At 35.5% G+C, this 13,556-nt stretch overlaps 1 protein-coding gene across 2 annotated transcripts in view; it reads right to left on the bottom strand.

Moving 5' to 3' along the window:
• Positions 1-6,338: 6,338 nt before the first annotated feature.
• The window catches only part of Mon2 (MON2 homolog, regulator of endosome-to-Golgi trafficking), a 107,553-nt gene continuing 100,335 nt past the window's right edge, over positions 6,339-13,556 (bottom strand). For both annotated transcript variants that reach the window (XM_046430631.2, XM_046430632.2), the window contains 2 exons: positions 11,243-11,325; positions 6,339-10,281 (listed from right to left, as the gene is read on the bottom strand). In XM_046430631.2, the coding sequence (XP_046286587.1) occupies positions 10,118-10,281; positions 11,243-11,325 (247 nt within the window). In that variant the 3' untranslated portion in view covers positions 6,339-10,117. The remainder of the gene's footprint in view (positions 10,282-11,242; positions 11,326-13,556) is intronic.

Here is a 13,556-nt window from a genome sequence, read left to right as displayed (position 1 = left end):
AGGCGGCTCGGCTACCCGCGCGATCTCCGCGCCATCGACCGCTCTGGAGAAGGGGCGGTGGGGTCCTGCGGAGAAAGCCGCGCCCTCCTCTGCCCCGTGGGGCGCTCGTCCCCTGCGCCGCTAGAAAGCAGGAAATGGGCGGTAAAAGCGCAGCGAGGCGCCGACTAGGTCCAGCAAACCCCGAAAGCGGCGAGCATCGTTCCAGAATTCGCCCGCCGCCCTCGGGGGTGCCTGCCACGTCCTGCGCCCGCCGCCCCGAGCCCGAGGTGGGGGCTGGGCGGGCCCGCACCCTCCCGCCTCACCCCTGCCATGCCACTGTTTGCCCGCTCTCCGCGCGGACGCGTCCGGCCGAGACGGCCGCGGGCTCCAGCGCCCCGACGAAGCTGAGGGATAGCCCGGAAGTCCCCAAGCCACCCGTTCCCCAGCATCCTTCGGGGAAATCCCGCTCAGCTCTGCAAGAGGCGAAAACAGAACACAGAAACCCTGTCAAACTGAAACCGGGCTGCGCGGCGGGCTGGGTGACGACGGCTCGGCACGCGCGGACACACGACCCGTCTCGCGCTCCGCTGCTCCAGTGCGTCCGGACGAACCATAAAGATCACTTAAGGAGGCTGGCGCGCTACTCCCCACCACGTGACCGCCCAGCCAGTCCTCCCCCTGCGCCGCCATCTTACATCCGGGACCGAGGCGGCGTCCTCGTTCCCCGCCTTGGCGGATTTCAACGTGCTACCAGAAATCAGCTCCGAAAAGGGGGACTCCGATTCCACGTCACCAGAGTGCTGAGGCCGCGGCAAGGCCCCCCAATCTGCTCTAGCCGGCAAAGTGGAGCCCGTGTGTTCCCCGTCTCGGCCGGCGAAGAAGATGGCGGCGCCTACCGCCGCCTAAGTGGACACGTTGTACTCTGGCCGGCGTTTAAAGTTTCCGGCACCTCCTTTCCTATCTGGCAAGGACACAGCCGTAAGCGCTCCACCCCCGCTGCGTGGCCGCTGTGCTACATTCCGCGGAAAACTGGCGGGAAAGCTGCTGCACAGCTCCTTTTAATGCGCAGGCTCCTGAGACTTGTGGTTTTTGTTTTCTCTTTCCCACTTTTTTAGGCCAAATTTGGCAGAAGGCTGACTGCTATGGAGCCTCATCTGTTGTTAAAAAAAACAAACAAACTTTTTTTTTAACTTCTCGTTTAGAAATTTTTAAGTACGTTAACAAGTTATTTAAAAGAAGAAGTCCCTAGAAGTTGCCAAATAAAACACAGGAGGCCCAGTTAAATTTCAGATGAGTACGTTTTTTAAGCATATGTCTGGACAGTTTTCTTAAAAGTTAAGCTGAAATTAAAATTTATCTCGACATCTTGTTTTTTTCCCCTGATATTTCGGGTTGAACCCAGGGGCGCTTTACCACTGAGCTAGGGCCTTGCTAAATTGCTGAGGCTGGCCTCCAAAGTGAGATCCTCCTGTCTCTGCTTCCTAAGTAGCTAGAGTTATAGGCTTATGCCACCATAACCAGTTAGGCGTTCACTTTTAACTTAATGTAGTCATGAAGCTCCTGGAAATTCAGGCTAGCAAAATCATGGAATGGAGAGAAATAAAGTGTGTGTTCAGATAACACTTTGGGACTTTGTCCATATTTTGATCCTTTCACAGCATCTGGAGGATTCACAGCAAAATTGGGCAAAAATGCATACAAAACAAATGTAATTCTTTAAAATTAAAAAAAAAAATCTTAATTTTGGAGAAGAGTGAGGCCAAGAATCTCACTGCAAATTAAATACCGCCTGCCTCCCACTTTTGTTCTATATGCTTTATGTGATGGGACAAAAACCATTTTCAGGACCAAAACCCAGATGGGCTTCATATTTATATGTGCATACTCAGAAAATAAAATATATATGGATATGTCCACTGTTAGATCCCAATGTTATGCTAATTTTAAAGCAACTGCTGAAGCACTTTTGCCCGAACTATTTCCAATTAAAAATATTTATGTATTTGTTTAGGTGTCCATGTATATATACACTTGGAATTAAATGCTTTACTTGACAAAGCATAAATGCAACTATTTATCACAATGATCCTTTCTAGAAAGTGTAGAAAATTCACACCACCCTGCTTGATAAGCAATGATACAGCTGCTGTGACCCCACTCTTACTGCTAATTCATTGTATAGTGGATCACATTATCTTGCACCATAGCAAATTCATTTGTCATAATGGCATAGCATTTTAAGTGGCCATTAAACAGTTGTTTGGTCTAAGGTATACAGATTTGCTAGAGCAATAAAGTCTCCAACCAAATTTAATCAAGCTATTACCCTACCATATTCCACAATTAACCTGTTTTTACAGTGCTGACATCAGTATACTCATCCACAGTGTGCTATCATCATCAACTCTCTCCACCTATAATATGTGGGAGTCTAAGCATTCTTTGCATGTGACCACCTTCAGCTAATCTTTATCATCACCTCAGCAGGAAAATTGGAACACCTTAGATTTCTCTCCTCCATATTTCCTATACTCTATCCTGCTTATAACTTTTTTTTTTTCTTCCTTAGTTTCATTATTTATTCTTAAAAATACCAAACCTTGCCACACAGTATTCTGCTTAGCTTTCAAGGAATTTCATGATTGAGCCTCAATCTCTCACAGCCGACTTGTTTTACAAACCAAAATGCATTATCAGTTTCCTCTTATTTCAGATGTGCCTTCTCACTTTTACTTGCCAAAATACCCTCCAATATCCTTTAGACTCACTGGAAAGCCTGAGCTTCTAAGGTTCATTTTAAGTTCTGTCTCCACCACTGATTCTTTCTTTCTTCTATTTTTTCTTTTTGATACTGGGAACTAAACCCAGAGGCACTTCACCATTAAGCTACACCCCCAGCCCTCTTTTCTTTTTTTTCTTTTGGTGGGGGGACAAGTTCTTGCTAAGCTGCTTAGGGCTCAAGTTGCTGAAGTTGGCCTTGAACTAGAGATCCTCCTGCCTCAGCCTCCTGAAGTCTTTGCCATGCCCATCTCTTTCATTTCTTTATTGATTTTTCTGTTGAATACTAATAGCAATAATAACCTGAACCACAGATGACTAGGCTAAGTTTCCTTATTTTATGATCCCATATTAATCTAAGCTTGTCTTTCTTTGTACTTTGGACATTTGTTAAAGGTCATTTAACATTTGTTAAATTTGATCGTTTCCAAATTTAGCAGTTGCATCCCTCATGTTTATAGTGTGACCTCCATAAGGGAAGAGACTAATAACTCAATACTTAACACAAAATCAGAGCTAAAATGTTAATGACAAATCTATTCTTGGTATACTCTTGTATTTCTTATTATTTTAGGCACGTGGTTCCCCCAACTAGCTATGAGCAGCACCTAAGATCCTCTAATGACTTTGTCACATATCAACAAGGACACAATAAAGAACACACAGTAGATTCTTAATAGTTGGTGGTTGTCCAGTAAAAGGAATAATTAGTTCCTATTATGGCATGAGAAGTTATGGGTTTTTTTGCATATTTCTTGAATTATGTGTGCCAAATGTTTCTTACTACTTAAAACTTACCATGTGCCAGGCCCAATGCTTTATAACACTCTTTATATTCCAATAAACAATAGTTAATATCACTGTTAACTCTGTTTCATAAATGAGAAAACCAAAACAAGTTAATTAAATTGTTCAGGTCATATATCTGGTAAATAAAAGAGCTGTGATTTGAAGTTAACCAGTCTGGCTCCAGACTTGGTTTATAAAGTCCCCACCACCACCCTTTTTCTCAGTACATCAAGGACGGACTAGGGACACTCCACCACTAAACTCAAAGAGTTGAATACCAGCTTTTTTTTTTTTTTTTTTAACAATGTTTATTTTAAAACAGTCTTCCTGAATTGACTGAATTAGCCTTGCAACTTGTGATCCTCCTGCCTTAGCCACCTAAGTAACTGGGATTACAGATGTGCAACACCTGAATTACTATTGTCTTTAAACAGTCAAATAATGTGGGGTGTCAATAATGTCTAGAATTAATGGGGATGAGAAAGCAAACAAAAGATAGTAAAGAAAAATGAATCAATGATCAAATCTGAAGGTACACTATCAAAAAAATTATGATTTTATATTATAATGAGAAAACTAGTTCTGCTGGCACATAAATAAAAACCTAGAATCATGCTAATAACTGTAAAAGAAATTCAGGATCTATATATACAATTACCATTATGACAATGTAGCTTTTTGAAAAATATATCCTTGACTACAAAGAACATTTCAGTTTGAAGCTCAAAGACTTTCATGATTATAATATGTAGCCTGATACACATCAACAATGTAAAAATTATCAGGAAAAAGTACAACAGTGGCATTACTTTTAAGAACTGTGTTGGGAACTGAAACAGAATCTTACAAAATTAGATAAATATATCGTCTGACATAAACACCATATGGTAACTGCCTTAAGAGATGGGGGTTGTATGCTAGGTGTTAAAATTGTGACAGAGGTAGTAAAAGCGGGAAAGCAAACAAAATTTGCATAGTTGGGGCTAAAGCTTAATATTTTATTTATTTATTTAGATAAAAAGAATAAGCCTGAAATATTGTAGCTTTGGAATTTTTCTCCATCTAGTAAAGCTTCATACAGAAAAGTACTTGTTAATATATTGCAATTGTTTTCCAAATAAAGGCATGGTTTAGGAGATCTTTCTTGGCTGCTCTATTCATTGACTTTTAGTCTAAAATATAACTTAAGGTAACATCATTTGCAGCAACTAAAAATGTTCTCAAAACTCAATAGTTTCCTTTTTCTTACTTGATGGACTAGAATCAATCCCATAGCATAATTGGGAATGTTTTAATTGACCTCTGCATAACCATAAGCAACAAGCATATGGATAGTATAGAAAGATTCAGAGATAAGAACTAGGTGTCCTAGGTGTTCCACAAAATTACTACTTTGCAACAGAAAAACAAATGGATGAAATATAAGGACAATAGGCTTCCTCAAATCCTTCCTCAAAGTAGACAGTGCAAATATTATCAATAAGTAATATTTGGACAACATAAATCTAAAACAGTTCAAAGCACCTATCTTTAAAAAACAAAACAACCTTCCTCCAAAAGAAAAAAAAAACAAAACACAGTCACACAAAAAACCCTCAAGTAAATTGATTTTAAATATTCCTCCTTGAGAAAAGTGGCATCATCTCTCTATATTCACATCACAGCAAAGACATGATTGTTTCCAAATTTAGCAGTTGCATCCCTCATGTTTATAGAATCCCATTTTGGGAGCATCTTGCTTGCTGCATCCTGTGGATTCAGAAAGACAGTAGAAGCTATAGTCACCAATTACTTTATCTTGTTCTTCTATTTTGAAATGGCAGGGGAACTTCATTTTTTGCAAAATGAAGAACAAGTTAAAGTTCTTCTATTTAACATTAAGCATAGTGGGCAAAGTGAAGGACTTACAAATCTTATTAGGTAGTGAACTGTGGTTCTACCATTAATAGTTCTGCTACTTATGATCAAGTGAGAGGTGAATTAAAGGAAAAACAGAATGAGAAGACGCAGAGAATAAAAAAATGAAAAGAGAAAAGTCAGAAGAAAGTAAGAGGAAAAGGTAAATACATTTAAAAAAAAAAAAAAAGAAAAGAAAAACAGAACAGATGCCTATGGTGGGCCAGGGAGGAGGGGGATGATAAAAACGTTAGAATATAGTGGTACATTTATCAAATGACCTGAATAATTATGCATGAAATCAATTTCAAACTCAAATTATTCATTTCTTCTTTAAAAAGTAGCAACCTATAATATCTGTTTTAGAAATAAGAAACAGAGCCAGACACAATGGTACATGCCTGTAATCCCAAGCAACTCCACAGGCTGAGGCAGGAGGATCACAAGTCCAAGGCTTGTATTAAGAACTTAGTGAGACCCTGTCTCAAAATAATAAAAGAAAAGGTCTGGGAATGTTACTCAGTGGTAGAGCACTTGCCTAGCAGGTACAACCCCTGAGTTTAATAGCTAGTACTGTAAAAGAAAAAGAAAGAGAATCTTGAGAAATTAATATACTGCTAAAAGTCAAAGAATAGGCAGAATCTCAGCTTCACTGCCTTCAATTAGCCAAAATTACTAAGTGTATTCAGATTCAAAGGACTCGTGGCATGTCTTTAAAAAAAAAAAAAAACAAAAAAAAAACACTGCTGGTATATTCTGAATTACTAAATTTATAGGAAATTTATTTTATCTAACCCCATCTGAAGTGGTATGCATACAATTCAAGACATAATGATATTATTTTTCTTTTTCCAATCTATAAAAACTTTTCATGCAAAATGAAAGCATCACTCTACTTTCCAGAAGTACAAAAAAATTTAATCCAAATGGTCATGAAATATTAAAAAACTATTTACCCACTAAATATAAGTTGGTGACACACCATGTGATATGAATTCTTGTTCTTCTCACAAATGGTGATTTTTTTAAAAAAGCAAAATTCACTAATAATGTAAATAAATATGATCCAGCAACACTAAGCATAGTAAAATATAATACATTACACATATCTGCCAAAATGCCAAATCTACTAAGTGGAAATCTAAGGAACATATTAGGCCGCTAGCAAGGCTTCCAAAGAGACCACTTCTGTACACATTTTTGGTAGTTTTCTATCAAAAACAAAACAAAAACAAAAATACTATAGACCACAATATTTTGGGTCCAGACTTTGATCCATTCCAGGGTTTCTACATTTCCAGTTAATTTCTGTAGTAATCAAAGGTAGGTTCATTGCTGAAAGTATTCTGCCTTGGCTAGACAGATCCCCCTATATAGCAAGCAGTCTTTTTAAGGATTTAGTTACCCATCTAGATTATTCTATATGGAGGATGTATTAGCCATTATACAATAACTACACTGCCCTTCATTGACATCAATGTAATAATGACCACTTCATTAATGCATACTATACTTTTCAGTTGTTTCCTAGTTCTGTTCAATAATTTATGCTTCCTCACCCTCAGTTTTTTAATTTGGATCTTTTTACCTGGGACTAGTGGTACCAAATTGTGATAATGAACAAAATACTCAAGGTTATATGAGAAAGAACATATAACAGTTGTTTTTGGCCTGCTACCTAAAGTAAATGTTAATCATCCATGATAAAATATATCACTAACTTGTTCATCTCTTCCTTCTGCTGACATTCTTTAAAGAATGTAGCAAAATTGGAATCAATAACCACAGGGAGGAAAATAGGAGAGAAACAACACAGAAGTTAGCTATTTATATAATAAAATTAAAAATAAAAATAAAGTCTTAAAGTCAGACTTCATAGCATTTTTTCCCCTTTTGGCATCAAACAGGCTCCTAGTAAATGCTACTCATGAATATATGCAATAAAATTAATAAAACTTTTAACACTAGTTAAAAAGAAATCCTAAATAAGACACTACAAAACGACTTTTCTTTCTTGGCAGTGCTAACATTGTTGGAAACTGAAAATCAATCTAGTTAAAAACTGTTTGTTTATAAAGAACAAAATAGAAAAGAACCTCATTAATCATCCAATTGTTGCCTATTGTTCATCAATCTACAACATAGGCCTTGTCAGTGACAAAAAGTGATCATGTGAGGCTTTAAATACTTTGTATTTCTAATATGTATCCCAGAGAACATTATTAGTACTATTTCAAGGACTAGTTAACAGGCTCACTTGTGCAACAAAATGAACATAGTTTTGGGAGCTTCCTTTTTGAATCTCTTGGCATCGAGCAATTTTATACAACCTAGTTCTTCTAAAGAACCCAATTCACACTAATAAGGCCAGGTCAATGTGTTAACCTCCCTGGAGTCCGGATATTTTCGAAAAATACAGTCTAGAGGAAAGCTTGGCTCAAGAGCATGAATTGCTATCAGTGACTCCTGGAGAGCTGTAGGAGATATGCTGGGGGAAAAGGTCTGTCAATTATTCTACCCAGGGGGCAGCTCACATGCTTGACACTAAGACTTTCACTGATTATGGTATTAACACATTCATCACATTAATGTGTTCTGAACAGCAGGGCATGGTCCTAGTATTGAAAGTTAAACAGTATTAGCTCAAACTATTCAGTTTACATAAATGTATGCTGTATACCCTTGATTCATATTTAACCTGGAGAACAATCATTCTGAATGCAATTGATCTGTTATTTCTCAAAAATAAACATTTTTACTTCATGTAAGTTCATGGCAATATTTTTAACATGTTACTAAAATGGTATACTACCCTTGTTATTCCACTTCAATACTCTATCATGATATTCATACTTTGTAAATTCCCAACTTAACCTATTCAAATATAGAAAATTAAGTTTGGGTAATTTTTTTCCCCACAACTTTAAGGAAAATGCTGAAAGTAAAATCTATGAAAAGCCATATTTTACCTTAATATCAGGTGAAATAATAAAATAGAAATTCACTGATTCATATAAATAAACACATTCCCTCAAAAACTAGGCCTTACCATGTTTACAGATAATAGTGCAAATTAAATAATTAAACAATTACAAGAGACTCCCAAATTGCATTCCCTTCATTACTCAATTCTAACATCTCCTTGCAGTTTTAAGATTATTCTAGAGGGGCTGAAATTCATAAATTCTATTAAAATAAAAAATCCTTCCAGTACACTAAAATAATACCAAGACCATTATTATTTCTTATGAATAATCATTTGTTTTAAACATCTTCATGTTTTCACATAAGTGATTATGAAAATTTAACTCAGAAGAAAAATATTATAATAGCATAATACATTAAATAAAAAATACAGTGAGCTAGGTCAGTTTTTAAAGAAACAAGTTAATGTACTCAAGAGCACTTTTCTTCTTCACTAGGATAGGAGAGTGAAACAAAAACTAGCATTTTACTCCAAGACAGTAAGTTTACTATACTTCTAAATGTTTGTCTATTTTCAAAAATACACTTGTCATTGTTTTGAAATACATACACACATTTTTTACATGTGGGTTACTATAGTTATTTTCCTTCTCGTGAAAACATTACAAAATGAAGCACTGAAATGAACAAAATCTCCCAGGCAAAATTTTGGGAAATCTGAACTCTTGTCTGGGTAATAATTCAAAGACAGTGACAAATGTTAGTCACAGGAAAAAAATCAGTAGAAATATAAAATATGAAAAGTCTTTAAAAGACAGCAAATATAAAAACAGACAGACTTAAGTGAAAGTTTGGAGAGATATTTAAATAAATGAGGTATGATGGAGTCATAGTGCTATAATTATCTCAATGTATTAGGTTAATAACCTATATTTCAAAGTTGCAAAATCAGCAGGTCATAGACTATTTGCTGATTATGAAACTTTCTAGTGAATCTAGAGAATCTAGTGAATCTAGAATCTCATGACCTTTCTAGTTGGATGTTAATGGTCACTAACAATACATATAAAATAAACAAGAAGCTAACTGTATGATTTACATGGTAAACTTATTTGCTGCATAAGAAGGCAAATTAAAAAAGGTGGGCAAATAATTTTGAATTAATAATAGAGCTTCAAGCATTTAACATTATCAATATTTTTAAAATTTAAACAATAAATCCAACTATTTTATACAGAACTGTACCATTTATTATACACACAAGTATATCAGTTCCCTTTGTTTACAAAGGCTGGTTGTAGATAATATGGAATGTTACAGTACAATCTTGCATAAAATTTTAGTACAATTTTGTACCTGAAAAAGGGTGCAAAAACACCAGCCTAATAAATCTGACGGAATTGAAATATCTTTTCTTTTTAAAAAGTACATCATTAACACATACACCACAAACTGTACATAAGCTCACTTTTAAATCACCAACTGAAGATATGGTAGCAGCTATGTTATAGCATTAACTGATCCCTTCCATCAGTTTAATTTATTAAAGGCTTGCACTGCTACTCATTCATGAGCCTTTGTTGATGTGTAAGCTTGTAATATGAATTACTGAATTCAGGTAATTACAATTCAAAGGAGGCAAACAACAGTTGCCAAGAATCATTTGTAGTAAGAAATGTCCTTCTTACAGAAGACTCAGAAGCAAACAATCTTTAGGATATTTTTCTTCCTTCAAATGTATTGTAGCTGGTCAAGATTCTCCATTTTGAACTTTGGATGCTGGTGGTTGCATGAAATCCTTAAAGGGTACCAGTGCCTCTTTAAGTGCAGAGCAGACTTCTGAAGATGAGCAGGTGATGCATTCTACTAAAGTTGGGTATAAGGCAATTACTTGTGCCCAGGTATTTCCATCAACTGTAATGTAAAAAGAATAAAATATCATTCATCATAAAGGTAACTCATTAGTATACATCTTGGAAAATGCTGACCTGTTCATTAAATCTGTTTTCCCCAAAAGAAGCTTTCTCAGGATAGAGGTGTGAAAAAGAAAAGAGGAAGAGTATTGGTAAGGGTGTGGAAAGTCAGACTAGAGCTGTTCTGCTTTTATCTGTTTTTATGTTAGGAATCCATATCACATTTCATTTGTAAAAAGAATTTTGCAACTTAACAGAAGTCAAAAACAAAAAAACCACTGGTCTAGGAAGTTTAAAGAGTCTATTCCAGTCATCTTCTGGGAAACCTTACATTCATCATTTAATACAAACTTATATACATTGAAACCCACCTAGATAGCCAGATGAAAAGTCAATAGACTCTTGGATTATTATAGGAACACACAAAAAAGCAAGGTGCTAAGCAACTCAATGAGACCCTGTCTCTTAATAAAATACAAAACAGGGCTGGGATGTGGCTCAATGATTGAGTTCTCCTGAGTTCACCAAAAAAAAAAAAAAAGAATGGACTGGAAAGGAATGACTATCAGAAAGGAAAACAAATGAGAAAGCACTGTGAAAATAACTTTAAGTTATTTATACAGCTTCTATTTATAAAATCAGTAAAAATAGAAGATGAAAGTCCTCCATTCACCTATCACCCCAACGTTAATGATCTTCTACATTAAAAATTTATGAAATATGAATTGTCCATGCAACACCCTGAATTCAAACCAATTTATATTTTTTTAAAGACCAAAAAAAAAAAAAAAAAACCCATTATGAATTAAATTAACTTAGTTGACAACCTAATGGACTTAGTGTTTTGTTGTCATGAGAAGGGGAGAAAATAAAGTCTAGTCCTAAAATTTAACATAAAAGTATATCATAAATAGAACATAAATGCTATGAATTTTAGGATAACTGAGTTTCTAAGCACTTACCATTCTCAGGCTGAGTTTTCTTAAGTGAATCAATGAGAGTACTGACTGCTTTTAAAACAAATATGATTTCTGTTACTTGTTGTCTAAAAGAAATAAGAAATTATTTCCATCAAGATTTTAAAATATACTGTGAATACTGTGTGTCTTCAAGGTCTGTACACACAGATGTACTTCAGAAAAATACTGAACACAATGTAATTAAAAGTTAATGTTAATTTAAAATTATTACAAAAGGAAAAGTCATTTCATACATTATTTAAATAATAAGTACATATAAATATGTATTTTTCAGTGTGCAAATTTGATTAGTAGCTATTCTTACTATAAATTATCAATTTAAAAAGGGCAAACTACTCATGTAAATCTAAATTTATTTGTAAAATATTTCATGTAAATACTTAAATTTTGGAGGTAGAGATACTGGGGATTGAACTCAGGGGCACTCAACCACATCCCCAGCCCTATTTAGAGACAGGATCTCACTGAGGTGCTTAGCGCCTCACTTTTGCTAAGGCTGGCTTTGAACTTGAGATCTTCCTGCCTCAGCCTCATGAGACACTGGGATTACAGGCGTAGGCCACCATGCCTGGCACTACTTAAAATACTTTATAATGTGATTTTAAAACATCTTTACAAGAGGTTTTCATTGTTGTTAATTAATTAGTATAAGAAATTTGCCAAAAATTAAATGGAAATAGAATACACTTACCACTTGGCATATATTTTACCATGCTGTTAAAAGCACATTCAAAATAGCAATGATATGCTAGGCAGAGTGGCCATATGGGTAATCCTAGTGACTCAGGAGAATGTGGCAGAAGGACCACAAAGTCAAAGCCAGCCTCAGCAACTTAGCAAGGCCCTAAGCAACTTAGTGAGACTCTGTCTCAAAATAAAAAAAAAAAAAAAAAAGGGCTAGGATGTGGCTCAAGTAGTTAAGTGCCCCTGGGTTAAATACTCAGTACCAATAGGAAGGAAGGAAGGAAGGAAGGAAGGGAGAGAGGGAGGGAGGGAGGTAGATAAATTGCAATGACAATTTTTCTAATAAACAAGAAACATGCTAGAAATCAACCCTAAGGTAGCACTATATGGAGACATTAGCAACAAAGAATGAACCTAGGAGTACAGGACCAACAAGAATAGCTTGATTCACTTCTTTCTCCTGAAAGAAATAAACCTCTTCTGCTTTATAGCCCCCATTGCCCCCACTTATTCCTGACATGAGTTTGTTTTCATTTTATAGATAGGACTTTCCTAATACCAAAACATGGTACTATTTTAAGTCATTTTTGTAGGCATAGAAAGTATTTGATTGTGCTGCAGTGTATAGCTTTTTAGAAAATTTAATAATACTGCAACAAACAGATTGACACAATATAACGCCACAGGACATCCATAAATAAGGTCAATTTAAAGGTAATAGTTAAATACTCAGAACATAAAAACATAAAGGAAAAGATGATTTCTGAAATCAATATATTATAATCTAATAAATAAAATAGCCCACTCAAAGCAACTTTATTTCTGTATTTCTAAATACACTTCAGAAATCAATTTTGATTATCAATTTTTAATCATGCCCATAACTAAATTACTAACACCTGTCTTTACAATGTTCTTTCATTTAAATTTAAATGTGAAGATTTATAATTTATGTTCCAGAAATTTCAAAATATGCTGAGCTCTAAAAGAAGATTTATGAATGGCTAATAAGCATTAGTAATTAAATAAAAAGGTAAGCTATTATATGGCTCTTTTTCATTGATCAATTAGAAAAAGATGAAATAAATGATAAACTGGTAAACCATTTTAAAATGCTAAAAACTGAGGAAAGGATATTCATACATACACTTCTGGAAAATGTAAATTTCCAGACATAAATATAAACCTCTGGTAAGCAATTTAGTAATACATATAAAAAGCTTTAAAATGTCTACATCCTTTGACAAATCAATTCTAACTTTTGAAATTTATTATAAGTAAATAAGAATGTACACAAAGATTTAAGGTAAGTGATTTGCCTCTCCTATAGTAATTTATGAGATGGAAGTCACAGTGATTTTCTTGACCCTTTCCTAACTTTGATAACTTTGTCCTCCCACATTATTTTCTGTCTGCTTCATTCGCTTTGATTTAAGCTCTAATTTTTATATTTAAAAAACTGAGTTGCAATCCAACATTTCCTTCCTTTCTAAAATATAGAGTTGCAATCCATTTCCTGCCTCAGCTTCCCAAGCCTCTGGGATTACAGGCATGCACCACCATGCCCGTGTCTACCCTAATTTATGACTGCATCTTTTGATGAATTCTGGTC

The sequence above is a fragment of the Marmota monax genome, unplaced genomic scaffold, assembly GCF_021218885.2.
Source record: "Marmota monax isolate L192 unplaced genomic scaffold, Marmota_monax_Labrador192_F-V1.1 WCK01_AAM20220418_F8-fsc00056, whole genome shotgun sequence".
Lineage (NCBI taxonomy): Eukaryota > Metazoa > Chordata > Mammalia > Rodentia > Sciuridae > Marmota > Marmota monax.
The sequence above is the reverse complement of the archived record's forward strand: the minus strand, read 5'-3'. Positions and strand labels throughout refer to the sequence as shown.